The 27113-nt window shown below is 41.6% G+C and overlaps 3 protein-coding genes across 5 annotated transcripts in view; all 3 read left to right on the forward strand.

Moving 5' to 3' along the window:
* LOC147227381 (collagen alpha-1(XX) chain-like) overlaps nt 1-11330 on the forward strand; it is a 34012-nt gene extending 22682 nt beyond the window's left edge. The window contains exons 23-42 of one of the 3 annotated variants that reach the window (XM_086159877.1): nt 435-491; nt 870-908; nt 1053-1191; nt 1478-1620; nt 2137-2246; nt 4196-4354; nt 4465-4542; nt 5327-5413; nt 5522-5575; nt 6514-6609; nt 6702-6755; nt 6838-6891; nt 7256-7309; nt 8376-8447; nt 8536-8571; nt 8692-8758; nt 8844-9032; nt 9128-9205; nt 9638-9799; nt 10372-11330. In XM_086159877.1, coding sequence (XP_086016003.1) covers nt 435-491; nt 870-908; nt 1053-1191; nt 1478-1620; nt 2137-2246; nt 4196-4354; nt 4465-4542; nt 5327-5413; nt 5522-5575; nt 6514-6609; nt 6702-6755; nt 6838-6891; nt 7256-7309; nt 8376-8447; nt 8536-8571; nt 8692-8758; nt 8844-9032; nt 9128-9205; nt 9638-9799; nt 10372-10397 — 1754 coding nt within the window. In that variant the 3' untranslated portion in view covers nt 10398-11330. Of the gene's footprint in view, nt 1-434; nt 492-869; nt 909-1052; nt 1192-1477; nt 1621-2136; nt 2247-4195; nt 4355-4464; nt 4543-5326; nt 5414-5521; nt 5576-6513; nt 6610-6701; nt 6756-6837; nt 6892-7255; nt 7310-8375; nt 8448-8535; nt 8572-8691; nt 8759-8843; nt 9033-9127; nt 9206-9637; nt 9800-10368 lie in introns of all 3 variants that reach the window. The other 2 variants (XM_086159878.1, XM_086159876.1) reach the window with 2 other exon arrangements.
* Nucleotides 11331-11725: 395 nt separating this feature from the next.
* Nucleotides 11726-15725, forward strand: dpm1 (dolichyl-phosphate mannosyltransferase subunit 1, catalytic). The gene is made up of 9 exons (XM_086159886.1): nt 11726-11917; nt 12787-12886; nt 13108-13141; nt 13252-13328; nt 13523-13548; nt 13658-13753; nt 13866-13934; nt 14027-14141; nt 15257-15725. Exons 1-9 carry the CDS (start codon nt 11787-11789, stop codon nt 15359-15361), a joined length of 753 nt encoding a protein of 250 aa, XP_086016012.1. The 5' UTR covers nt 11726-11786; the 3' UTR covers nt 15362-15725.
* Nucleotides 15726-16432: 707 nt separating this feature from the next.
* adnpb (activity-dependent neuroprotector homeobox b) lies at nt 16433-27113 on the forward strand. Its single transcript, XM_086159887.1, has 4 exons — nt 16433-17014; nt 20078-20194; nt 22900-22992; nt 23094-27113. The coding sequence occupies exons 2-4, from the start codon at nt 20087-20089 to the stop codon at nt 26112-26114; spliced, it is 3222 nt and encodes a 1073-aa protein (XP_086016013.1). The 5' UTR covers nt 16433-17014; nt 20078-20086; the 3' UTR covers nt 26115-27113.

Raw genomic sequence — 27113 nt, forward strand, 5'->3', positions numbered from 1 at the left:
TAATAGAAAACCTGGATATGAATTATTCGACAGTATTAATTCTCATATGCATTCAAAGACCTATGTGCTTCTGCACAATTTGATGTTCACCTTACTTTTGCAGTTGAAAAGCAATGATACACTTTTACTCGCTTTCTCAAACAAAGTGTCTGAATATCTTATGACCCACAATCTAAGATAGTTTCACATCACAAGTTATATTTCTTTCTGATGAAATGCTTTTAAGTCAATATGCTCTTAAACCAGGGATTCTATGAACAAAACACTGGGTTGAAATGTAGCAAATAAAATACTCTGCAGAAAGAGAAAGTAAATGTATGTGTGTTGATATCTGGGAATAAGCTTATATAATCTTTTGTAAAAATTAGATCAGTGTACTTTGTTGGACTCTGGATTTTGCAGTATACTTTTTGATTCTTCTGCTTCTGTAACAGCTCAAGCCCCGGCTAGAATTCCCATCCACCCTCGGCTTTACCCTGTTCACAACGAAGGTGACTCGCATCTACATCCTGAAGCAGTTCTGTCATAATCACTGGTTCTGTTTCTTAAAATTAATTTTGTTATATTTGCAAGATCATGCTCTGAGTTTAAAATTTCTAATTTCCTTCATATCAAAAAAATATAACTAATGCGGTATATTCATAATTATATACTCAATTACTGTTTGATAATAACTCAGGGTAATCAGTTCGTGGATCTCTCCAAGCCTCATATTTTAAGAATTCAAATTTCCACTGGCCGTTTTTCCTACTGTAAATCTTTTTCTTTGTCAACGTCATAATAACTACTACAAGCGCGGATATTGTAATTATTTATGTGTGGAATACTGACAGTATAAAACGATTCAACACTGCCCTCTTGTGTTATAGTTTGCCCCGAGGTCACCATCAGAAACAACATTCTTAAGGGTGAGACAGGCATTGTTTTTTTGGTCTCAGTCGTATTTAGAGAAAAATTTCAAGTGCCAACATTAGACCAGGAAGATTCAATAAAATAAATAGATAATTTAAAAAATTGTGCGGTATCCGTGGGATTTTTCTGTGTCCTTGCAGGGTTCGACATGATGGAAGCCTTTGGTCTGACTCCCAGAGCCCACTCGGCTGTGGAAGGTGTGGCTGCCGAGCCTTTCGTCTTCAACACCCTCCCCACCTACACGCTTTACAAAGACGTCCAGCTGACGCAGAACACCAAGTGAGACACTCCCTAAGAAATCCCCCCTCATTTTAGGTAGAGTATATCGGTGACACGGTTTCAATTTCTTACTGCCGTCACTCCAGTGAATAAACTCATCAAACGTACAAATGTTCATCCTCATAATTCTTGCCAGTCTTTTCCCGGACTGGCTTAATCCAGTACTTGCCAAAGTTAGTTCATTTCATGTGTGCCTTTGCTTAGTTTACCGTAATTTAGGATTTTTATTCAGTAGTTCAGAGGTTTAAGAAAAGAACATCAATAACTCTCCTACCCCTGTGCCCAGGTTTATCCACCCCGCAGGTTTCTCACCTGAGCACACCATCAGTATCGCCTTCCGCGTGTTACAGGATACACCCCAGGAGGCCTTTGCCCTCTGGCAGTTGACTGACAATGACTTTCAGCCCAAGATGGGAGTGGTTTTGGATCGTGAGTGTTCGTCCGTAAACGTCTCCCGTATTCCAAGAGAGTCATCTACGATCATGTGACGTGGAAACATCACCAGCTCGGAACATTTGAGCGGAGCGGACAGTTGCTTTACAACTCGCACCCCTTTAACAAGATGCTTTTTTTGTTTTGGTTTTATACATTCCTCAACATTTCTGCGAGTAATTTATTTAATTGGGCGTAGGGGATGTTTTCATGAAGCCAGATTGAGTCACAAAACATTTAAGTTCCAACTTTGTCCATTTGTTTCGTCTGTTTGGTTTACCGCCATGTTTTCATCTTGAAACCTTTGGAAGCTCATTCACAGTTGAAAAGAAAGTACAGGAAAAATTTAAACAGGAAATTAATTTGTCATTTCAATACAATGAGCATCTAGCTGATTTTCTAGCATGTGCAATTTAATTTGTGGATTTCAGCATTAATCGGGAGTGGGCTCGGGGAAGATCAGAGCTCCAGAAGGGATTGTTTAGTTTCTTTTTATTTGTGTGTTTCCCACAGCTGTGACCAAGCAGCTGGTGTACTTCAGTCTGGACTACAGAGGGGAAGTGCAGGAGCTGACCTTTGACCAGCAAGAGGTCCACAAGCTGTTCTACGGTAGTTTTCATAAGGTGGGCTTTACTCTCATTTGGCAGGAGATAAGGTGTGGATTTATTGGCGTGACAGAACGAATCTATTTCTGATTGTCATCTTTCTTCCCCATCCATCCCTCCATGTTTAGAACAGATGTGATTATAGGAAAGGAGGAAGAGATTGTAAAAAAGATTCATTATGTCCAAACTCCAATCCACAGCATCCTGTTTCAGATGTCGAAAGTGATGGCGATGTGGGTGGCACGTGTCACAAACAGTTTAACTACAGTGTAATCGTTAGACTGCCGAAATGCTTTTGGGTCGGATTTGGCTTTTTAGGATGTTTAGTAGAGCCACCGCAAATAATAATAGATAAGAGTTGCAAACAGTGACTGAAGCGGTAGATCTAGTCGATGTGGAGCACGAACCAAAAGTGTAACTTAAACATGAACATTTTACTCTACATCCTCTAACTATAATCAGACAAATGGGACTATTTATCACTCACAACTAGACATTACACAATGATACACAAACAAACTGCAGCAGATGTATTTTCTCCCACAACGAATGGATGAATATGCTTCCCCCACTCAAAATGCTCGAAATGTAGTTCATTATTCAGGAAATTTATTCTACTGAAATTGTAATACCACAGTGAGGTTGTATCGATTCACAATTTCCTTCATTTCCTTCACATCTCTGTTTCTTCCTTGTTAGCGAGCTGTTAAAAACTGTGTGTGTGTGCAATCTTCTTGTTAGAGGTGTGTTAGAGACATACTCTTATTTTCCACTGATTGCACTTTATTTGTATATACCATTGTCTGGTGCATTCACATGATAACTCACTGAAAAAGGAGGGAAATATATATTTTCCAGGGTATGTCAGTAACTTTCACAGACCGCACGATGAGACATTGTTATGAGACGCAGTTGTTAGTATAACCTGGGTGGTTACTCAAAAATTAAAGCACTGAGGCACAGAAGCCAATAGATGACTCGGTTTGCTGTACAGGTTTGCTGTCATTTATTACCATCCTAATACACATGACTTCACTGGCATTAACTAAGAACTATTTTAACTTCAATATAATATTGTTAAAAAACAAATCAAGGTATAATAATACCAGAGCGTAGCAAAAATCCTAAACTTGATGAGGATATTAACATCTCTCCTATGTGCCCTTTAAACATTTATATATCAATGCTGTAAATAATTAAATTATGTAGGAATTGGCACATTTTCCAGTCCACTGAAAAAGTAGTGTTTTATTTAAAGCATTTACCCTTTCTTGCCTTCATTTTTAAAAAACGTAGATGCAAGTTTTGTGCATAAATACTGCTGGTAACAGCGAGCAGGTTTTTAATCACCACATTTTTTTTTAGAAATTTTAGTTTATAAAAAAAAAAAAAAAAAATTCATCATTTTCCCCAACATCCAATTTCTGTGTGCTACAACTCAGTGAAAAAGCATGACAGGGTGTAGCCAGTCGCCTGCAGCTCTTTATCAGCTCCCCCTTGTTCTATTACCTCTATGTAATCAGACTGAAGCTCTGGGAAAAAAAAGGAAAAATTGCTGATTTTGTTTTGTCTTGTAAACACATTTTTGATTAATGACGGCTGTAAGCTCGCTGTTAACATTTCCTTTGTCTAGATTCCAGCTTACATTTTTTTTTAATGCAAAGCTGACTCAGAAGGGAGGATTTGACTAATAAAACTTAATATAGCCTCCTCTCTGCAATTGTCTCCATGGACACCAGAATCATTAATTTAAAAGTACTGTAAATGTCAGGGCTTTTACCAGTAAAGTGAGCTTCTCTATGTATAACTCTGTTTCAATCAAGAGCTCAGACAGGCAAAATGAAAACATCACATTGTGATTTTCTGGGCTGTCAGATATTTCTGCAGGAGTTCATTTTCGGTTGCCTCATAATTTGCCGATTGAAAGTATTGTTCACAGTTAAGTGTCTCTCTTGTGCTACTGGCAGGTTCACCTGTCCGTCAGCCAGGTGAGTGTGTCCTTATCTGTGGACTGTCAGCGCTTGGGTGAGAGGCCAGCCCGCCCACTGGGAAACCTGCCTACGGACGGTTTTGAGATGCTGGGTAAACTCGTGAAGACCAGAGGACCGAACAGTGGCTCTGCTCCGGTACGTTGACGTTGCTCCGGTTCCATCATGTCGATGATATGTGCACAACGAACATGTGGTAACGAACATCTGCCTGGTTTTCGCACCCGTGCCGCGATCTTTTTATCCAGTTCCAGCTGCAGTCCTTCGAGATCATCTGTAACACCACATGGGCTGCAGAGGACTCCTGCTGTGATCTGCCTGGAGTGGTCAGTCGCTCACCACAATGTCATCCTTTCTCAGTCCTCCCTTTATTATTTCAACCAGGATATGAAGCTGAATTAGTTAAACATTTGAAGCCCTCTTCAGTCAAAAATTTGTCTTTTTCTTTCTGAATGTTTCGAGTCTCACTTTTTGACTTTGACTGTAGGATGTTGTTTTCACATTGTGCGGTTTTCAGTCTGCCATTGGGAAACATGAAGCGTTTGAGCCTCCAGGCCACATGAGAGATGAGATGAGATGAGAACAACTTTATTTATCCCGAAGGAAATTGTTGTGCCAGAGTTTCAAGCAAAAACATAACAGTAATAGATAATAGTAGGAAGGAGGGAGAACAAGAAATACAATAAAATACATATATATATATATATATATATATATATATATATATATACATATAGTGGGAGTGGACTTTACAGTAAAGGAGACATATCTTTGGTCTGGATCATCCACTGAAATTAAAAGTAACTGTACATTTTCTAGACCTCTTTAATGGAGAATTAAATTTAATTCTATATTCTAATAATTTTGTGTACAATCATGCATGAAACGAATCTTTAATTTCACTCTTGATAGCTCCCTGTTGAAAAAGAGGGAGTGGTAATGAATGTTTTCACAGTTGATTTATATATTCAACTTTGGAGTATAATGGGCTTGAAATGGCTCCGAATCACAAGCCTGCAGTTATCAGTCCGGTTGAGAGAAATTATTTTGCCGCAGAGGGTTCGTCCAGAGTGTGAAGTCTTCATTATTTTGAGTGTCTGTCTGTCACAGAGGGATGAGGAGAGCTGCCCTGCCCCGGTGTATGCCTGCACCTGTTCCTCCGACGTTCCCGGAGCTCCTGGTTACCCTGGACCAATTGTAAACCATGACAAGAAACTCTTAAATCACTTCAAATAAAATAACATGAAAAACACCTGAAAAGAACATTTCACTTGAACTAATTGTTTTTTCTACTTTTGTTCGCAGGGAAGGCCAGGTCCACGTGGTGAAAAGGGTGGGAAAGGAGAGCAAGGACAGAAGGTGAACATGTTCCTACTTTTGAAAGTTTGGCTAGTTTATCAAAATGTAATTAAATCAAAATCTAGATGCATTCACTGAGATTTTTTTTTCTTTGTTTTTGCAAGGTTATACGTTTGTCATTAAAACTAGCTGCACTTATTGCATCACCATTTATCAACATATACTATAAATGTAAATGAGCAATTTCTTTCAAAATATTCTCTTTGTATATTTTCACAAAATTCTGTGTGTGTGTGTGTGTGTGTGTGTGTGTGTGTGTGTGTGTGTGTGTGTGTGTGTGTGTGTGTGTGTGTGTGTGTGAGTTTGAGCTTTATCAAAAGAGCTTGTAACTATTCAGCTAATCAATACTTCTATATTTGTAATTATCCAGTCCCTTTCTGTCTAACTTATCTTTTTGAATTTTAATTCAACATAATGCTAGGTAGTAATAAAAATTAGAAAAGTTATCACAAGGTGACACTGAATGTTGTCCACGACAGTATAGTCAATGGTAATTTTCCCAACAGATGAATGAGTTGTGATTGTGAATTATTTCTTTTTACACTTACAAACTGGGATGAGCCACAGATGTCTGGTAACCTCTCCCATATACACACACACACACATACACGCACGCACACACACACACTCACACACACAAAGCTTTACTGTCTGCCCTTTTGGGTTTTAGCTGCAGCCAACACTAAGTTGTGTGACATCACTCACTGAAGGTGTTGCCTTGGATTACTCACTCGAAACTATTTATTTACTAGATTTTCTGCCACAATTCCTGGAGACAAATTACAAATCTGGCAACTTCAAGCCTCTGCATGATGACTGTGCCGCTGCTCCGTGTAATTTCTATACAGAAGATTTGAGTTAAAATAGTGCATTCTAAGACTGCGTATTTTCTCCAAAGCATTACCAACATGAGTTTGCTTGCGTCCTGTATCTTTCAGGGGGAGGCTGGTCCGCCGGGGAAGCCTGGATTTGAGGGTCCTCTCGGGCCGGTAGGCAGCAGAGGCCCCATCGGCATGGCTGTTCACGGCAAAGAGGTGAGCCATACTGTTTGTTTCTGTTGCAGAGGGAGGGAAGTATGAGATCTTGAGAGGTCAGTTTGTATTATATATAATCATATATTATGCAGGGTCCTCCTGGTGCAAGGGGGGAGAAGGGAGATCCTGGGAGACCTGGGGTCCAAGTAAGTTTAGGATAAATATTTAGAATGACTTCAATTCCACTTGATGGTTATACCCCAACACCCTTGTCGTCTTCACCTGTAGGGCATACCGGGAGCTCCAGGTCCCAAGGGAGAAGAGGGGCCCCCAGGACCCAAGGTGAGAATTCCTTAAAACAAATTAACAATTTCACAGTCAAAGGAATCACATAGAAAAATTACTGGGATAAAGATTTCCTGATAAAGCAGACTTGATGTTTCCTTTTAAGAGAGACAAAACAATTGCATTGTTGTCATCCTGTCGTCGATCATAATAAACTTTTAAATTGTAACTGTAAAGTCAGTCGAATTGTTTTATTTCAAAGTAAAGCAGTTCATACATTGTCTGAACCATGCGTATGATCCCTGTCTGTCCCATTGGCTGAGGTGGCCTGAAAAAAGATGTTTAGAAAAACAGTGCGAATTTTGAGAAGAGTAAATTGTGCTGGGAGTAATATTACGTTCCTTTACAATTGGATTCACAGGGCATTCGAGGTCTCGAGGGTAACATGGGGTCACCTGGTATCACCGGACTCAGGGTAAGGCTGGATTTTCATTTCCTCAATGCTGAACCTGGGAATTTGTCTCCTGAAATTTAATAAAGAAGCAGGCGTAACACATAGTTAATTGTTTGTTTATTGTAGGCAGACAGAAATAAAAACTCCTAAGCATTATCCGCCTCGTGCGGAGGATGCCACAAGCATAAATTAGCTAATCCTTTATCCCTCCCACAGCAGGGGAAAATTGCACAGAAACCACTCCTGAATACATAATGATGCATATGACACCATCCACTTGACAAGAAATTACAAAATTACAAAACTGAGTTCAACTACACTTGTGTCATCCAGGTGCGATATCTTCTGAGAAATTCAAGAATATTCAACATTCTTGTCACAAGACAATGAAAATTCAATAAAACAAACTGAAAAAATAGATTACAAGATTGAATAGAGTGGAAATTATCATTCATTCAGATATATTTGCAACATATGGGCTCGACAGAGAAATTGGGGCGGCGTGGCGTAGAAGGTAGACTATTTGTCTTTTGAACATCCCTGGTTCGATTTCCGGCTCCTCCTCGCGTGTCAAAGTGCTATTGAGAAAGACTCTGAACCCCTAACTGTTCCCCTGGCGGTGGTGGAAGGCAGCCTACTGCTCATAGTTCATCCATGATGGGGTAATTGCAGAGAACGAATTTCTCTGTGGGTTAATAAAGGGTAAATTATTATTATTATTAAACAAAAGTGCAGCCAGCTATTAAATGACAATGTAAATGTAAAGTAAAAGACCAAGTATGACAAAGTGCCAAAACACAAAATAGTTTGTGCATTGTAAGTACTGTAAGTATTGTAAGTCCACAAATATATATAGATTTTACTGATCATGTATGTGTATTTCTATGACTGAAAATATATTTCTTGAATTTGCAAATGTTCTTAAAATGTAGTTTTGTGTCTGGATCTATGAAGGGTAGAATACTTTGTTTACTGTTTGGTAAAGATTCCACTGACCTGCTACGTTGTTTGTTTTTTGATTTTTTTTATTTATTTATTTATTTATTTTTTTCAATGTTTGATCATGGTACTGCTTGAATTGTAATAGGGCTTCCAGGGGATGCCAGGACACCCAGGGCCCATCGGCGAGAGAGGCCACATAGGACCTGTGGGGCCCACGGTAGGGCAACAGGGACACGTTGCAACATATTGGAAATCATAATTGACTCTAGTCTATGTTGTGTGTTTACTCATGTTTGTCTTTCCAGGGCCTCCCAGGAAATAAGGGAGAGCGTGGAGAAAAGGTGGGTCTTTTAACTTACCTATGTTCCATTTTCAGTAGTTCTTTTATGAAGCTGTAATTACAAGATAAAACATTGAGTTTCATTGGTAGCCTATTTATTGGATATGCTGACATTTTCCAGGGGGAGCCTCAGTCCATGGCCATGATCTACCAACTGGTCACACAGGCCTGTGAACAACTAGTGCACAGTACAAGCGCATTTATTTCCATCACTCCTAAACCGTGCAGAATGAATTCAAACAGACTTCATCAAGATCTGTGTGTATTTTTCAGAGGAGGTGCTGAAGTTGGACATGTTCATTAATGAGATAAATCGTAAGCCAGCACCTATTGAGGAGCCAGTGGGATCTCCGGGGGAGCCTGGAATTCCTGGACCCAGGGGCCCTCCGGGCTCCAGGGGTAACCTGGGTAATGTGGGTCAAAGGGGGAGACCTGGCAAGCCTGGGTATCCAGGAGAACAGGGTGAGACCCCCACACTGATTTTTATTGTAGATGAAAGAAAAAGATAACTCGGGATGATGATGTGCACATCTGACAACGTGTCTTTTTCTCTGCAGGAAGGCGAGGCATGCCAGGAGAAAAAGGGGATGCAGGGAACAATGTCCAGGGGGTGCCAGGGGTCAAAGGATTTGCAGGTGCTGGTTCTCAGCCATGTGATATCCATCCTCCTCTATTTCTTGCTAAAATTGTGCCAAACAACAGTGGAAAAAGGGTTTATTCTGATGATCCCATTTTAGAAATTTTAAGTAAAAACACTTCAAATATGTAGACCTTGGATTTTTTTAAACTTTTTAATGAAACTGTGTGTGTGTGTGTGTGCGCGCGCGCGGGCGTGCGTAATCTTGATGATGTGATAATTTTTATGATGGTTTTACTATCACTCCTCTGATGACTTTAATTTTGGTTGTTGCAGTTCTGAATCTTCTCTGTCAGTTTTTTGCATATTGATTATGATTCATGTAAGCTACACAAATAAAACAACAACCATAAATGAAAATTATATAAATAAATTATAATTTATTATATAAATTATATAAATTATAACAGAATATTCTGTTTCTTAATAGGTCTTCCAGGTGAGTCCAAACTGGGGATTCCAGGCACCAAGGGAGAGAATGGCAAGCAAGGACCGCCAGGGGTCCCTGGACCTCCAGGCCAGCCAGGTGAGATCGGACCACCGGGTGTTTGTGACAGCAGTGGAGGCTGCAACCAAGCTCCGCCACAAACAGGTCAGTACCATGTAAAGATCAGAAAAGGCAACTCCCCTTAATTTCCAGCACGTCTCTGATATTAATTAGAACAACAAATTAGTTTGATTGTAGTGAAGTGAAGTGTAGTGAAGTATTTTCCAAAATACTCAACCTTCATTTCCACTCACCTCATAGTCAGACTTGAAAAATCAAGTTAGCTGTCAATCACAGCATTGACCAAGGAGGGTTGACAGCTCAAGCAAGTAATGTTCTGTATGAGGCAGCCAGGCAGCTAGGCACACAGGATATGTTCCCCCAAGATACATTTTAATATGTTACTGTGACCTGCAAAGACAGCTCATTTGTATCAGAGGGTGTATAGTTGAGAACATTGCTGTTTCCATGGTAACCATGCAGCAAGGGCTTGGTGTTTGTTAAACTGCCAGTCTGCCCATTTTGTTCTCTCAAAATGAGATAGTAGATCCAGGCGGGGACACTGTCCCTTTGAAAAGATCCAAAAGCAGTTGTGTTTTCCCAGGGACTCAGTGGTAGGATCAAGTAATGAAAAGGTTGATAGCTGTAAATAATTATGTCTGTTTCTTATCTAGAAGATGCCTATTATGGCTACCTGCCTTGAGTGGATACTTTCAACAAGGTGATGACATCATGATGGACATCTGTTTGAAATGACTCTGGTTCCTTCAGAGACAAATAACAAAGTGGGACTGGAGCTCCACAGAGCAGCGGTTTGTTGTGATGCTGGCCCTCACAAACAGGAAGCAATACAGGAAGGATTTCTCTGTCTGGCTACAGTGTTCTTTGACGCAGCTGAGAGGTGGACTGATGTCTTTACATGAACACATGAGTGGGAATCTTTCGAATATTGAATGGTGGTTTGTTTACAAGGATAGCATCATTAAAGAGAGCGTTTTTCTTGTGGGACCTGTAAGTTGCTGTCTTCTAAACCCTCCTCGCACTGAAACCTTCTACTTTTATGTAATCGTGCATTGTATCGATGCCAAGTTGCCTAGTTATCTGAACTATTTTATTTTTTGTCTGCCAATCTAACCTTAACTGCCTCAAGAACAATGAGAATGCATCACCCATGATGTAACAGCTTCTTTTTGTTCTATGGTATAAATGACACTGTGAGAATGTTGTGTATTAAATGTTGTACATTGTTTATTATAGTTATTGTATACAGTTATTCTCGTATGACATTTTTATGTAACACCAAGCTTATCATGTTTACTATTCATCATTAGAATTGAATTACCTATGGGATTCGTGTGTGTTTGCGTGTGCTTGTGTGAGAGACAGAATGAGTGAACAATGCACTCATGTATTTCAGTTTTTATGAATGCATTTTGAGATGATTTCTTTTATAATAAAATCATTTTAAATATTTCTTTAACATACGTATGTGTATGAATTCTTAATTCAGAACTCTTTGCGCAAAATAAGGTAAAATATTTTGCTCCACGATGAATAATTATTGATGAATGTTATTCTTAAGGCAACATCTAAACGTTTAGAGCAGACCTGGGCATTTTACAGCCCCCGGGCCTCACCCAGCCTACTAAACCATTTTCTTTGAATATTCTAATAAATTTTTTCTATCAATATTGAATTTCGAAATCTATGTTTTCCTTTTGTTCAATTTTGTATGGATGATTACATACATACAAAATAATGTTGGTAATTTATATGACCATTAATGATTTTAATATTGAAATAAAATGCCAAAAAAATTGAAATTTTACATTGCTATTTCCATTTTGTTCAATTTACGTTGTACCTAGTTGACCCGCGCACAAAAATTAAATAAGAAATGTGGTCCACCCGCCAAAATAATCGCCCACCAATGGTTTAGAATCGCTTCTAGATGTGTTTATTTTGAAGAGCAGAGCGGAAGTTTCTAGTTGACGCTTACGTGATAGCAAAATTTATTTCCGGTGTAGCGCCTAACGGCGAATGGGATGATGTGGAGCTTTACTAAGTGAGCTTATTCGAGGTTCGGGTCGCCATGGCAGGCAGAAAAGCTTCTCCTCCAAATCGAATTAACGGGGATAAATATTCGGTATTATTGCCAACCTACAACGAAAGGGAGAACCTTCCTTTGATCGTGTGGCTTCTGGTGAAATATTTTGGAGAAAGGTAAGTTCCGGGGAGTCGCCGGCGACGCTCGGCTATTGCTAGCTAGCAGCGCAGAGCCAGAGGTGAGCTGTCACTTCACCGGATTCACAAAGTGACGGATTTAAAAATAACACACTATAACCATTCTGGTTCCAGTTTAACTTTCTAGTGTCAGATTTATTGGTGTTATTGTGTTTTCCAATTGAGTATATGTTGGCGATTCACGGAAGATCCATGCACTCGTTTGAGAAACCTGGAAAATCTGAGTTTATGGACCACAGCAGAAGTTCACGATGAACATTAGCCATGTTGTTTTCGAAATCAATTTAATTTGTAGTGAATGTATGAAATTTCCTTGTTCTGTTCTTCATAACAAAGATGATAGATTCATGGTTATGGTTGTAAGCTCTTTCTGTAAAGAAGGTTGGAAATAATTTTTATTTCCGCAGAACGTCACGAAAACTGTTGTACATGTTTTTTACTTCATGAAGATATTTAACATGACTCTGAACTAAGTGTTCGCGGCGGTGAGGTTAGCGCTTCAGCCCCACTTTCGATTAAAACAGGGTACCTTTCTGTGTTAAGTTTGCATGTTCTCCCCTGCGTGGGTTCTCCGGCTCACCCCACAGTCTATCAAACATTCAGGAGGTGAAATGAAATACTGGAAAATTTACCCAGATGTGTGAATGAGAGGGTGAATGGCCGGCCCGGGGATGAACCCTGCCTCTCGCTCAATGACAGCTGGGATAGGCTCCAGCATCCCCGCGACCCAGACTGCAGGATACGTCGTAGATGATGGATGGATATAAAAGTATCTTATCTTGTCCAGAAAAGGAAAAGTTTGTTGTATTAATCCCTACTATGAATCTTGTTTTTACTTGTATTTCCAGTGGATACGACTATGAGATTATTGTCATCGATGACGGAAGCCCTGATGGGACCCTGAAGGTGGCGGAGCAGTTGCAGTCAATATACGGGGAAGATAAAATTGTAAGAAATCCATCATATGCTATAACAGAGTCTAGAAGTTATTCATTCTTGATATAATGAACTGTTAATATTCAGGTTTAAATGATCAAGTATTCATTTGACAGAAGCAAGTGCTCATTTGGAAAGTACTTACTATTGTATCAACTAAATCATGTGAATGGAACTTGTTCTAGTCGATAAATGTCACGCACAAACTTTGGATGGACTTCTCTTTGTTTCAGCTTTTACGACCGAGAGCAAAAAAATTAGGCTTAGGTAAGTCCTAAGGTTTTGACCCAGCTCTCACAAAGATATCCCATAGAGAGACATTTTTCAATACCTGCAATTGATGAGCTTGTTTATTTATTTTCTTTTTTTCTAAACAGGCACTGCGTATATCCATGGCATAAAGCACGCCACCGGTAACTTCATCATCATCATGGACGCTGACCTCTCCCATCATGTGAGTGGAGTGTCCCACTTTGTTTTTAGGGAACAGTAAGACTTGTTATAAGACTGACACACTTAAGTTACCCGCTAAAAGTTAAGTGACTCTTGTTGTTGCCATGTTATCTTAAAAATATCAGGTTCTGTGATTGATTCTGGATTTTGGACACAAAAGTGTTTAATCATTTGATATATTTTGTTTTATTCCAGCCCAAATTTATCCCAGAGTTTATTCAGTAAGTTGTTTGTTTATGTTATTAATCTATGAATACATGAGAAAATATCAATAGGTTAATTTGTAAATAAGGATGTTTAAGAATTAGAAAGTTCTTTTTTTCTTGTCAGGAAGCAGAAGGAATGGGATTATGATCTGGTTTCTGGCACTCGATACAGAGGGGATGGAGGCGTGTACGGATGGGACCTTCGAAGGAAACTCATCAGGTGACTAATGTGAACAGATTTGATTGCCTGTTTTGTGCTCGCCATGATTATTAGGGAAGAAAAAGAGATGCGCTTTTGTAATTTTTCTGCTGCCTTCCTCTCCCACTCACAGCCGGGGGGCCAACTTTCTGACTCAAGTGTTGTTGAGACCCGGAGCTTCCGATCTCACCGGGAGCTTCAGGTAACCATGGTGAATACAGTCATGACTCGCAAAAAAATGCAAAGGAACGTGATTTATTATGACATGCCGGCTGTTTGGTGTCTTGATGTCAGATTATATAAGAAAAGAGTTCTGGAGAATCTGGTGGAGCGGTGCGTTTCCAAAGGTTACGTCTTTCAGATGGAGATGATTGTTCGAGCCAGACAGCTGAACTACACAATCGGAGAGGTCAGACTAATTCACTTATTCCATTATTCATTTTGGTCCTTCTTTTGTTGTGTACCTTTATCAGTCATTTTATACCTGCTTTTATAATATCTCACTGAGACAAGAAGATAAATGTATTATTTTAAATACACACTCAGTAAATATGAAGGTAAATTGAGAAAAGTAAAAGCTTGCATTCCTTTGGCACAAAGAGATCCAAACAAAAAAAAAAGATTTAAAGCAGTATAGATTACATGGATAATTGTTTGCTTGTATTATTGGCAAAAGTAACAGATGATTCAGCAACCATGGCCAATTTTGATCAATGTATATCTTAACATGGAATGCATTCGTAGTAGCCCCAATCTCTCCAGCCACACTCTCTAAAGATTCAGAAAGGCCCAGGCTGGCATTTGGGCTGACTGTTCAGCAGAAAAAAGAGAGTGAAAACATTTCCCTACAGTGATTACGATTGATTCCTTATCTAAACAGTAAGCTGCCAGAATCAGTTATTACCACAATTCTCAGAGATCTTTGCAGCTGAAGGAGTAGGAACTCCTTCTTCATCAGCCATAGCCTTCTCAATTTAACATCATTCTTGTTTTTGCATCCATACCTTATATACAGCTTGGCAAGAAAGTCCAGCTCAGATTTTTTTTTTTTTTAAACATGGATACGCCCTCTTGTGGTCAGGTCATGCACATGCATGTGAATGAAGCGAGGTAAATTTTAATCTAAGCGTCACAGTGAAATTTGAATTGGAGCAGGAATACAGAGGGAATCGATAATGTAAATTTAACTTAATCAACTGACTGTATTGACAGTACACTTTTTGTGAACATGGTCTGTCTTCTATTTGATTCCCCTGAATCCTGCAAGCCTGATTTTTGAAATGTCAAGGTTTTATTGAAAAATTGCGAAGATTTTGACTCCTTAAAGGACTAGAATCTTCATACTTTTGGGGGTTGGTTTGACACATTTTCAGATGAAACTATCAAACTACACCAATATCAGTTTAGGATTTGGGGAATTTTATAGTGTTTTGCATGCAGATATTGCCTATGATTTCTAAATGCTTTTTAATAAATATCAATGTTAAGTGCTAAATGTTGATATGGTTTCTGCCTTTCCGATAGGTCCCCATCTCCTTTGTGGATCGAGTTTATGGCGAGTCCAAACTTGGCGGGAACGAGATCGTGTCATTTGTGAAAGGACTGCTCACACTCTTTGCCACTACATGACCCATCGTGTTTCAATTGGGACAGATATTGTTTCAGCAAATTATGCTGAGACTGACTTTCCTTCCAAAAGTTTTATCAGAGCTAGAATTGGCTAGTTGAGTGACTTGTTAAAGCAAATTGACAGCAAATGACAAGGGTGACTCCTGTGTTAGCAGCACAGAGAACATATTTCCTTGGAACAGAAAGTGGCTTCATGAAAAACTGAGGGAACATAGTGCTTTACATTCCTGTCATCCTTATATCACAGAACAAAGCACACCATTCCGAATGCACTGTGCTGTATGACCTCATCAATGATGGCTACTTACATAAAACTGTTCCTGCTGTGGTTTGTGTTTGTAAAATAATAATGGTGATAATAATAGTTTGCCTCTTCATTATTTTTGCTTTTCTTTTTGTACCACGAATGAAAAAATAAAGATGTTATGGGCCTATTGGGCGATTGGGCCAACCAGCTTTGAACATTAATGCTTGCCGTCTGTTAATTGGAAACATACAGGAAGGTGAAGAGAGTATAAGAAAAATTTGAAGTAAAATAAAAGGAAAAACAGTTGTGAGTCCTTGGAAGAAATGTCATTTTGGGAATGCACCGCAATCTACTGTAACAATAGTGACTCTGAAATGAACTAATATTTTGACATGAGGCAAAGGCCCTGTTCCCCGGCTAGTTTGATCTGGTATAGGCCACTTTAGAAGAATACTCATATATTACCCAGCACATCCAGAAGACGGATAGGCTTTTGTTTTATTGTCATGTTGTAGTTCAAGCATCTGAAGATACTAATCGCAAATTTTGAAGTTTTACCCTTGGTGTAACCATTGAAATCTAAATGGTACTGAGTTGAGCAGTGATATATAAAATAGTTCCTACCAGGCTCCACTCAGAAAAGTAGTCCCGGCACAACTCGACAGAGAGCAAGCCAATGGATGTACGCATGCGCCCTGACTGGAGGAGCCCACCCCTGTAGGACGCCCGCTGTCGGCGCAATTCTGCAATTACTGCGCTGGGTTGTTTACCCCACAACCTCGGATATAGGAACCAAAGACTCGCTATGAGGTTAGAGGGACGAGGCAGCCACAATTAAAATAGGTTTTTGCTTAATTGGCCAAACTGCCCGGCGGACCAATCAAGAGTTTTTTCAAGAGCGTGCTTCGCACGGCTATCACAATGAGATGATTTATGCTAATCAAGCAAGCAGATGTCACTTCCGCCCCTTTTATTTGCGCCATTTTGGATAGGGCAGTTTCCAGGCTAGATGTGTATTGTCTGTCAAGAGAAGAGAATGGTTCAAGCCTTGTCAGCTTCAGGCAGAAAATAAGCAGTTCATTAAAAGAAAGGACGCCCTGATGGTCGTATAGAACAACAGGACGGGATTTCGCTCCCCAGCCCGTGGAATGGAGGGTTTAATTTTCTGATGAGGCTCGTAGGTTGTCTGTTCCAGTGTGCCAACCAGAGAGAAGAGGATAGCCCGTGTCGGCGAGGAAGCTCGGGCTTGGAGTGTAGACGAACGGCAGGGTGACTGGTCCTCCCCCGCACAGCTCGTGGACACCTGAAAGGATAATACTGAGAAAACTGATAAAAGTGTCAATACGTCGCCTCAGTCACCCTGAGGTGAATCATTGGACTCATACGGGAGCAGTGGATGAAAGCAGGTAAACTTGTCTGTCATAATGTTAGCCACAAGCTGGGTAGTTTGCAGTTAGCCAGGGCTAACATTAAGTTACCTGCGAGGACGTGATGGGTCGCGGAAAACTAACGTTTCAGCAATGATAACTTGGTTCATGATGTAGCTACTGATAGTTCCTTCAAGTCGCGGGGTTCAACAATATCCCAGTTAAACGACTTCTCTTGAGGGTTAGTTATCTGTGCCGATATGATGCGCGGCTCAGTCCGGTGTTCGTCGTGGCAAATCGAGTTAAAAATATGCCAGAATTCGGCTATGACAAGCCCATGTTGATGGTGCGAGTTGGCTAGCTTAGCATGCTAACTTAGCACAGTGTGTACCTATTCTTTGTCAGTGGCAGCAGCTCTGCCAAAGCTCTTGATCACAATTTAGCCAGATGCTGATTAAAGATGAGCCCCCGCAGTGACCACCATGCCATGGGACCCCAAGAAAACAAGAGTTTTCACGGATAAATCCAACACGACATATTTTGCCCCTTTCATTGCGATTGATGCTCAAGGTAGAGAAACAGTCGTTACATCTCGGTAAAGAGTTTTATTTTGGAGGGGGGGGGGGGTTAACATGGCAATTCACAGTCAGACAGAGAGACTGTGGTCGAGGAAAAATGGAAAAACCCAAGGGGCAAAAGCCAGGTGACTGGAGGATTGTGATATGCTCAAAACTCCTGTGTGATTTGGGGGAGGGCAAGGGGGAGGGTGCTGTCACTTGGTCAAAGCAAGTGTCAGACTATGATCGCACTATCATCCACACACATACACGGACTGTCCTCCCTCCCCACTGGTGCACCTTAGAACACATGTGAAGAGACAAGTGTCTGCCAAGTTAATTTTAAGCATCCCAAACTTTTTCTGGTGAATATTGATCACATCGGAAGCATCTCCACAGTTACACTTTCATGGAGATGCCGTATTCAAGCAAGTCGTCATGTTCTGGAAGACTTTGGATTCTGAATAATTATGTTGTTAATTCTTTGTCACGTTTGTTTTTCTTTCTGATCTCCCAGTAGAAGGGGGAACCTGTTTTCTGCCAGCAGCACTCAGCAGAGCAGCCTCCCATTGCTGTCCTCCCTCTCCTCTCCCCTCTCTCCCTCCCTTTTCCTCCTACTCAGCTTCTCCTTGGCTCCCCCCTCCCTTTCTCCTCCCTCCCCTCCTTGACTGCCCATCCTGCCCTCTTTCTCTCACCCTCTTCCATTTTCTCCCCTCCTCAGCTTCTGCTCCCCAACCTCCAACCGCCCAGTCCCTCCCTTACCGTCCCCCCCTTCTCCTAGAAGCCTGTCTGTCCGACCTCCCTGCCTCCCCATCCCCCCTCCACTTCCGTTGCTCTCCCTCTTTTTCCTCTCATCTCTTCTCTTGCACTCCTTCCACCCTCCCTTTGCACACCCACTCCCCCTTCCCCTCCCTCCTCATCCTCTCAGCTCCCTCACTTCCTCACCCCCTCCCACCTTATCCTCTCTTACACCCTCCCTCCCACTTTCCAATCTCACTCTGTCCCTCCCCTTCCTCCCTTACATCCCTCCCTCCCCCCTCCACTGCAGACATATTGTAGGGGCTGCTGCTGACTCAATAGGAGGCGCCATTCTGTGATGGTATTGCGAGGCAGGAAGAAAAGGGGGCAGGCTGAGTATATAGAGGCTTACATAATGGAGGTCCTCTCTAGCGCCATCTACATGCATTGGTAGAAGACCGGAAAGAGGACAGACAGGGGAAGTGGGCTGGGGTTTGTGTCTCACTCGCACTCAATGCAAGACTTGAACATTCACCAGTTCTGCTCGCCGTTGTGAAAGACAGACAGCAGATCGACAAACATCTCTGCATCTGGTGGGTCTGCTCTGGGCCAACAGCCCACTGGAACCACTACGATAAATTGCCCGCTCTTTTGGTGTTTTCTAGAAACAACCACAAGCTCAAGTGTTGACAAGTGATGTTTTGGACCATGCACGTCCCTATGAGATCCCCGTCTCTCATGATGCTTCCTTAACCTTTGACCTCAAGCTCATTGATCTTTGATTTTTAAGTCACTTGACCAGAAACCATAAATTTATTAATAACCACTTTTCCTGATTTTACAGTTGATGAAAACATGCACGTACGGAAGAAGTCTGTTTAGCATCAGTCCCTTGTAAGAATGTTGTTTGTTTGTTTTTCCCTCATACTTCATTCATCGCTTTCTGGAAATGGTTAAATCCACTGCATTTTACCCATGCACCATGAGTAGTGGCAGTCCACTGAGCAGCTCCTGCGGAGCAGTTAGTGGTTCAGTGTCTTGCTTGGAAATCTAACCAAGGTCTTTACAGTTCCAAGATTACTACTCTACCACCTGAGCCACAGCGGTTGCCATATTTGCAACCTTTATGCGCAATTGATTGCTAATAGCTTCAAACTTTTTTTGATTTACCTTGAAAAAAAGATGTTTTGGGGATATCTGGTCTGGTTTTCGAGCAGACAGCTAGAGAGAAAGCCAGTGCAGACATCAAATTGCTGTCGCCACAAGTTATAAATGGCCCTATCTCTGTCGTTCAAGTTTTAATATTTTGGATTGTTGAACCTGTCTAATGATCATCTTTCCTTCTCTTGTCTCATAAATGCAATCACAAAACAAATAAAAGTAGCCTTCTATGTGGTTGAAGGTCCCTGCTCTTTCACTGTTATATTGACTAGATTGACTCTGGTAAAACTTGGGACAGTTTTTATGAACGCTTTTCCAACCATGACAGGTCAAGAGTTAGTGCTCCTGAGTTAGTTTGCGTTACTCAAACTTCTGCTGTGGTTGGATGGACAGTGAGTCATCGGCAGTCATTTAGGGGTAGGGATTCTGATCTGGTCCCTTAAGGACAGTTCTAAACCATAGCTTCTCAATACGGTTGAGAAGACCAGCTGACTTTATACTGATGTGTGGTTTCAGTGTTTAAGCATTTCAGCATAGCACATCTATTTAACTGTTGTGTCCTGAACCAGCACCCGGGTGACAGACACCTGTCCAAATGTTCTTACACCTTTTGTTTTAACCAGCTGCATGTGTCTTTGCCATCCAGTTGGGCAGAATGTTCCAGCTCCCTGTCAATAACCTGGGCAGTCTGCGGAAAGCTAGGAAAAATGTCAAAAAGGTCCTTGGAGACATCGGCTTGGAGTTCTGTCGAGATCACTTAGAGGTGAGTGGTTTTCTGTCAAATGACTGTCCTACTTTTTCTTGTACATTTACATTGCAAACTGTACCTGAAGAGGAATATAATGTTTCCATTCTTAATAGTACCCTGTTCTTTTCAAAATTAAGCAGTTGGCACTGGTTGGTTACAGTTGATTTAAAGAGTGGCACTTTGATGGTGCTACTAAGTTTAGCTCCCCACAGATTGTGAAGACTGAGCCTGCTGCTGCAAGGCTGTGGAGAATGTGGTCAGGATACTGGGCTGGGTTTTCATCAGCTAATACAAACAGTATGATGTGATAACACTTATTGACACCACATTCTCAATCTGTTATACCTCACTTGCAGAAAAAAAAGCTATCTTGTCTAAGCAGCACCAAAAACGTCAAACAACCAGATCTCTATATTATATGCTGAATGAAGGATTTGTTGGGTCGAATGAGGTTTTACATTGACTTGTGTTTAGATGTAAGAATTACAGTGCAGACAAGCATTATGATTGATTTTTATGAAATTATTGTGTTTTCTAACTCAATGCAAATGTTTATTGTAGATTGTTGTCAAAGTTAGATAATATGTTTCCGAATTTCAACTGTGTGATATATCACTTAGTGAAAGCCCAAACTCAGAAACGAGTCATCTGTCTCTGCACCAGAAATTGTGAAAGTTTCAAATTATTATAGTGGCAAAGATGATCAAGATTAACCATGTTATGTAGTCTCCGCTTGCTGAGGCAGCTCTCTCAGCAAACAGAAATGGCATCATGTTGTTTTTGATGTAATGTGAAAGCACTCTCACGAGGTCTTCGGTACATAAGCCGTCCATCTATGAAATGTTTGCTGAGGAGTCCGGGTCATTGTCGAGGAAACTGTGATATTCTGTCAAATGTCCCTCCACATTCTCATAAAACCACAGTACAATAACACTTCTGCATCCCCAGAGGACCGGCACTGCCGACCACCATGTTTTATTGTTTGGATGACAGTGGTCACCATTAAATTTTTCTAAGGCATGCCGAACAAACTATTGAAGATCAAACTCACCCATCATTTAGAAATAAGCAATGTTCCTCATGGAACTGAATACTTCTCCATCTCTCTACTGTGACATGCTTTATTGGACCAACCTTCCCAGCCAATCAGACTGATGAGCAAAACTTGCTGCAATGTGTCTGCTTTCAGTCAAGTGTGTCCAGAAACTGGGATTAGAACAAGTGAATATCTGCATGAATTGAATGTCTAAATGCAGCCAGGTTTCCAAGGTCTTCATTTTGCAAGGGATAGTGTCAAATTTGCTTCATTCCATCCATGCTCACCAGATGCCATGAACACTGTGCAGACTCTAAACACAGCCACAGTTATTGAAACAATCACCACCACCCACACTTGCTGGAGTGATTTAAAGTTTGCCATCATTCGTATTGAAAGCAAGCTAACTTTGGCAGCCGACTGTCATTATCGGAGTAACTGCCCATTTGTTTCCGGTAATAGCTGTAATCCGCTCCCCAGCTCCGAACATTGCATTCTGGTTACACATTGACCCATCAAATGATGATAGGATTTAATGATGTTGTCAATAGTTGCTGATCTTCAAAACCTCCCTATACGTTCTGCTGGGTGACTTTTAAGTTTTCAATTTTAGTTATTGTAAGAATTGCATCGCAATGTGTTGGAGGACTGAACAGCAGCAGCGCCTCCCTCAAGTAATCTGAATGTGAAATTGTAAGGCAGGGTGACCCAGAGAGTGACTACTTTTTAAAAAAAAATTGAAACAAAGTAAAATGTTCTTTCCTCATCAACCATCCCACCACTCTGTTGTTTTTCATTGCCATTGCTTACTTTGCCAATGAAGCAGAAGTGCAATGACTTCTGACATCATGTGCATGCTATCTATTGTCTCACACTCAGGAAGTAGAAAGACATTTTTGAGTGATGGACACTAGTAAATATCTGATGAAAGCAGTCACTGATTCAATAGACTTTGGACTGAATTGTTACTTTTTTGATATGCTTAAAGTCTAGCTTTTTCTGTATTGGAAAATGACATTTGTGCAATTTCCACTCCAGAGTAGAAATCTCAACTCGTAGCCTATGTCATCTGTGATGGGTGGGGCCATTTCTCTCCCTCTTTCTCTCCCTTACAAACACACACACACACACACACACACACACACACACACACACACACACACACACACACACACACACACACGCCCCCTGCTCATTTGTGACCGTGTCTGAGAGAACTAAACCCTCTATAGTCTGTTTCCACCTCACTACAGCTGACCCAATGTAAAAAAAAAGTATCCTGGGTCCTTGTTCAGCCTTTAGTTAGCAACAAAGCTGTGTCACTACACAAAAGGGCTTCTGTGATAATTACATATATGTCACATCTGTTTAAATCTTCACCTCATCAATGATGTCAAATATTCTCCTTCACAGGTTTGTCTACTGTATTTACTGTAATTAAATTATATGTTCAGTGTGAGTAAATGGACCCAACTTTAAAGTTTAAAAATTAAAGGTTTAAAGCAACTTTAAAGTTTAAAGGTTTTATTTTAGATACTGTATATTACATTTATCCCCATGGTGCTTGATTGGTATGATGCAGATGTTTTTTAATGTATGCCAACTGTGTTGGTTTTAATTGAGTCTCTTGGATTTTTTAAAAATTGAATTACCATGTTGGTAATACCATATTGTTTTTCCATAGGACTATAAAGATTACACCCCCCCAGAGGTGTATATAAAGCACACTACTTGGGAAGATGTGTGCATGTGGGAACCATCACATACCAAAGTCCAGGTTTGTATAGTACAGATACAACTCACAAAGAATAATCAAAATTCATTAGGTCATTTGAACATTTTTCAGCGCTAAATAATGTCTTCTCCATTTTGTTCCAGGACTATAGATCAAAACCGTTTTGCTGCTCTGGCTGCCTCTTCTCCTCCAAGTACTTCTCTGCATACAAGAGCCACTTCCGGAATGTCCATAGTGAGGACTTCGAGAACAACATTCTTCTCAACTGTCCGTATTGCACTTACAATGGCAACAAAAAGACGCTGGAGACACACATCAAACTTTTCCACATGCCGAGCAACACTGTACGGCAGGGCCCTGGTGGAATGGTGGGGGGAACCAGTGGGCTCATGTTAAAGGATGGAGTCCTAAAGAGGACTGGGGACAGTGTGGAACAGGCAGTGTACTATTGTAAGAAGTGCACCTACAGGGACCCTTTGTATAATGTGGTGCGAAAGCACATATACAGGGAACATTTCCAGCAAGTGGCCCAGCCCTATATTGTGAAACCAGGAGACAAGGCCCATGGTCAGAGTGGGGGAACCACAGGGAATACAGAGAGCAGTCACACAAACAGTATGAACAGCAACCAGATTCACTGCAAGAAGTGTCTGTTTATCCCGAGGACCTACGAAGCACTCGTTCAACATGTCATTGAGGACCACGAGAGGATTGGCTACCAGGTAACGGCCATGATTGGCCACACCAGTGTGATTGTTCCCCGTCCTAAACCCATCATTATGGTTCCTCAGAAAAGCCCCGGGGACAAGACTATCATTGGGATGGGACCCAAAGGTGCTGTAATGGCCACAACCAGATCTCCTGCCTCGCAACAGCAAGGGCGAGTAGCCATCTCCTCAAAAACAGGCTTCAACTCTCAAAGTCTGATATCTGGGATAAAACATGATGCATTGGGTCTGAAAGCAGGAACCACCCAGTCCTTCTCATTTAGTGGACAGCATGTTAAGTTTAGTTTACCAGGGAACGCCCAAGTTTCCATGCCCCAGCAGTCCCATGCAGCAAAGCAGCTCATTTCTGGTGGCAGCCTAAGGAGTGCAATCATGGTCGGTGCCTCCTCCTCACTCAAATCTAACCCTCTGGGGTCTCGGGTCCAGGCAGCAGCCACAACTGTCGCATCTGTCACAGCCAAGAAGAGTGGCTCCTCAGTCCTTGGCACATCCTACACCCAGAAATGGAAAATCTGCACTATTTGCAATGAGCTCTTCCCTGAGAACGTATACAGTTCCCATTTTGAGAAAGAGCACAAAGCAGAGAAGGTGCCTGCTGTGGCCAACTACATCATGAAAATCCACAACTTCACCAGCAAGTGTCTGTACTGCAACCGCTATCTCCCCAGTGACACCTTGTTAAATCACATGCTGATACACGGTTTGTCCTGTCCACATTGTCGTGCTACATTCAATGATGTGGAGAAGATGGTGGCTCACATGCGTTTGTCACACCCAGATGAGACCGTAGGCCCAACCACTGACTCTCCCCTGACCTTTGACCTTACTCTGCAGCAGGGTAACCCTAAGAACATACAATTGATTGTCACTACCTACAACATGAGGGACGCCCCAGAGGAATCCACAGCGTTCCACACTCAGAACTCCACCGCCGTGTCATCGGCCTTGGCTGCCTCCTTACTATCAGGCAAGCGGTTACTGTCTCAGCATCCACCCAAAACCCCTGTGGTGGCAGCCGACAGCACCACAACCAAGAGTAGTCCACAGGCCTCTGTGCCCTACAAGAGGGACGTGGGAAAGACACTGTGTCCTCTGTGTTTCTCCATCCTAAAGGGCCCTATCTCAGATTCTCTGGCCCATCACCTGCGGGAGAGGCATCAGGTGATCCAAACAGTCCATCCTGTTGAAAAGAAACTGACTTACAAGTGTATCCACTGCTTGGGGGTTTATACAAGTAACATGACAGCCTCCACCATCACGTTACACTTGGTTCACTGCCGAGGTGTGGGGAAGTCCCAGAATGGGCAGGACAGCCGGGCTGCTCATTCCGCTCGGGTCAACCAGGCACAGAGCAGCACTCTCAAACGCCCCACATTTGATGGCTCTGACACGAGTGCACCGAAAAGACGGAGGCCAGGACCTCCAGGGCAGAAAGCTCACCCCGGGGACAGCAATGGGCCATTTACATTCGTAGAAGACCCAGAAGAACCTGTAATCCTTGCTCTTGACCCAAAAGGACGCGAAAACGAGTCATACGAGTCAAGAAAGGCATTTCTAACGCAGTATTTTAACCAAGCGCCTTATCCAACTCGGCTGGAGGTGGAAAAGCTGGCAGCCAGTCTATGGCTATGGAAGTCCGATATCTCCAGCCACTTTGTCAACACGAGGAGGAAATGCATACAGGAATGTGAAAGCCAGAACCCCAGCGTGCTGCTCGGCTTCAGCATGCTTGAGGTTGGCAAAGTAAGTCACGAGCTGGAGTTCCTTCTGGAGGGCATATCCGAGGGCACGCACGGCAGAAGTCGGACATCGCGGACACATGTAGGGCTGTCAGAAAAGGCACGCCAGAGAATCAGGGAGTCTGCAGCTGCTAATGGCGACTTGCCGCTGCCACCAAATGGGAACCCAGTTGGGACTTTGGAGTGTTCCAAAGCAATGTCATGTGCCAGCAGAGACCAAATCAAAACAGTTAACAGCGTCTTACCACAAAAAATGCCTCTAGACCTTTCTGAGCCTATTGCCATTGACTCTGACAGTGATGAGGAGGAGCAACAAATGGATAACAAGGAGCAGGAGGGAGAGGCACATCTCCATGGCAACAAACAAGTTACTGGAGCTAAGGAGAGAACAGAGACAAGAACGGAGGCCAAGATTGTCTCAGACTTAGAAGATATGTCGGACGATGATGATGACGACGACGATGAGGACGACGACGACGACGACGACGATGAGGACGACGACGACGACGATGACGACGATGACGACGAGGATGATGAGGACGAAGGAGTTGTAGAAAATGGGTTCGGGCCTAAAGAGGGCTCAGGAGGACAGGCGACTAAAGGAAGAGACACGCTACCCATTATTATTCCCAAGTTTGTGCCATCCTCTGCACGAAGTGGGCGAGAAGGAGCACAGCTGGGCAAACAGCAGGTTTGACGGACGGAATCGCGACACAGTCAGAGAGACTTTAGATTTGATCCACAGCAACACATCTGCCTCACCCGGACCGAAGGACAGGGAATCTGCATCTGTTACAGAGAGAGTGAAAACAAGCCATCAGTGACATTCAAAAGCTGAACTCAGTGAGCAGCTAAAGTTGATGTTAAGATGGACGCTTTAACGTCTCCTCCAGGATGGGGAGATGTAGAAACGAATGACTTTACACCAAACAACCAGAAAAGAAGTTTTTTGCCTTCTGTATACTTTACTACATTGAGGTTAATGAGTTCTTGATGTTGCTTTAGCCACTGGACTTTTAAATGTGGCTCAAACTGTTGAGTTATTGTTGCTGAACTGATAATCCATCGTTTTTCATGTAGTTCTACTGAAATAGGTTGTATAAATTTGTACAGTCTTTTGGACAGATGTTGCCGTACATGTACCCTTAAATATTTGCTATTACCTGTGTGTAAGGTAGCGTTATATGTTGAACCTTGGTATGCTTAATGATAGGTGTCGCTTTGGTGGCTGGTATTTTCATGTATGTTTAAGTTTATATTTTAACAAAAAAACCTAGTTTTTTTGCAAAATAATATATCTATATGAAAATAAATGACTTGTTTTCGCTGTTATCTTGATTAGATTTTATTTTTTTATTTGTATCCCTTTTCTTTTTTATGAAAAACAATAGTGGCACCAAGCGTCCTCATTATAAAGAATCATTTCATGCATATTTTTGCAGCCTTGTGCTTGTTAGCCTTGACTGTGCTGTTCTTAACTCTCCTCAAATTGACTGGTTTCTTTGCCCCATGAAACTGAACAGTGACCACAACACTGACATCCACAAAAGTGAAACCCTTTTTTAATAATAATTATTATTATTATTATTATTATTTAGAAGCTGTTTCATGTGTTCTTCAAATTGTATGTATTTGTTTTCATTTTTCACTCGAGCATTTATGAAGAATAAAGTGCTGTTATTGTGCTTCTCACAGA

This window comes from Fistularia commersonii, chromosome 14, assembly GCF_037954325.1.
Source record: "Fistularia commersonii isolate RoL2024-O1a breed Wild chromosome 14, RoL_Fcom_v1.0, whole genome shotgun sequence".
NCBI lineage: Eukaryota > Metazoa > Chordata > Actinopteri > Syngnathiformes > Fistulariidae > Fistularia > Fistularia commersonii.

Bases quoted from the DNA above. Each gene is read 5' to 3' on its own strand.
- dpm1 (XM_086159886.1), top strand. From the start codon at position 11,787: ATGGCAGGCAGAAAAGCTTCTCCTCCAAATCGAATTAACGGGGATAAA. The intron at 13,329-13,522 runs GTGAGTGGAGTG...GTTTTATTCCAG, and splicing joins ACGCTGACCTCTCCCATCAT to CCCAAATTTATCCCAGAGTT. The intron at 14,142-15,256 runs GTCAGACTAATT...CCTTTCCGATAG, and splicing joins TGAACTACACAATCGGAGAG to GTCCCCATCTCCTTTGTGGA.
- adnpb (XM_086159887.1), top strand. From the start codon at position 20,087: ATGTTCCAGCTCCCTGTCAATAACCTGGGCAGTCTGCGGAAAGCTAGG. The intron at 20,195-22,899 runs GTGAGTGGTTTT...GTTTTTCCATAG, and splicing joins TCTGTCGAGATCACTTAGAG to GACTATAAAGATTACACCCC. The intron at 22,993-23,093 runs GTTTGTATAGTA...ATTTTGTTCCAG, and splicing joins CATCACATACCAAAGTCCAG to GACTATAGATCAAAACCGTT.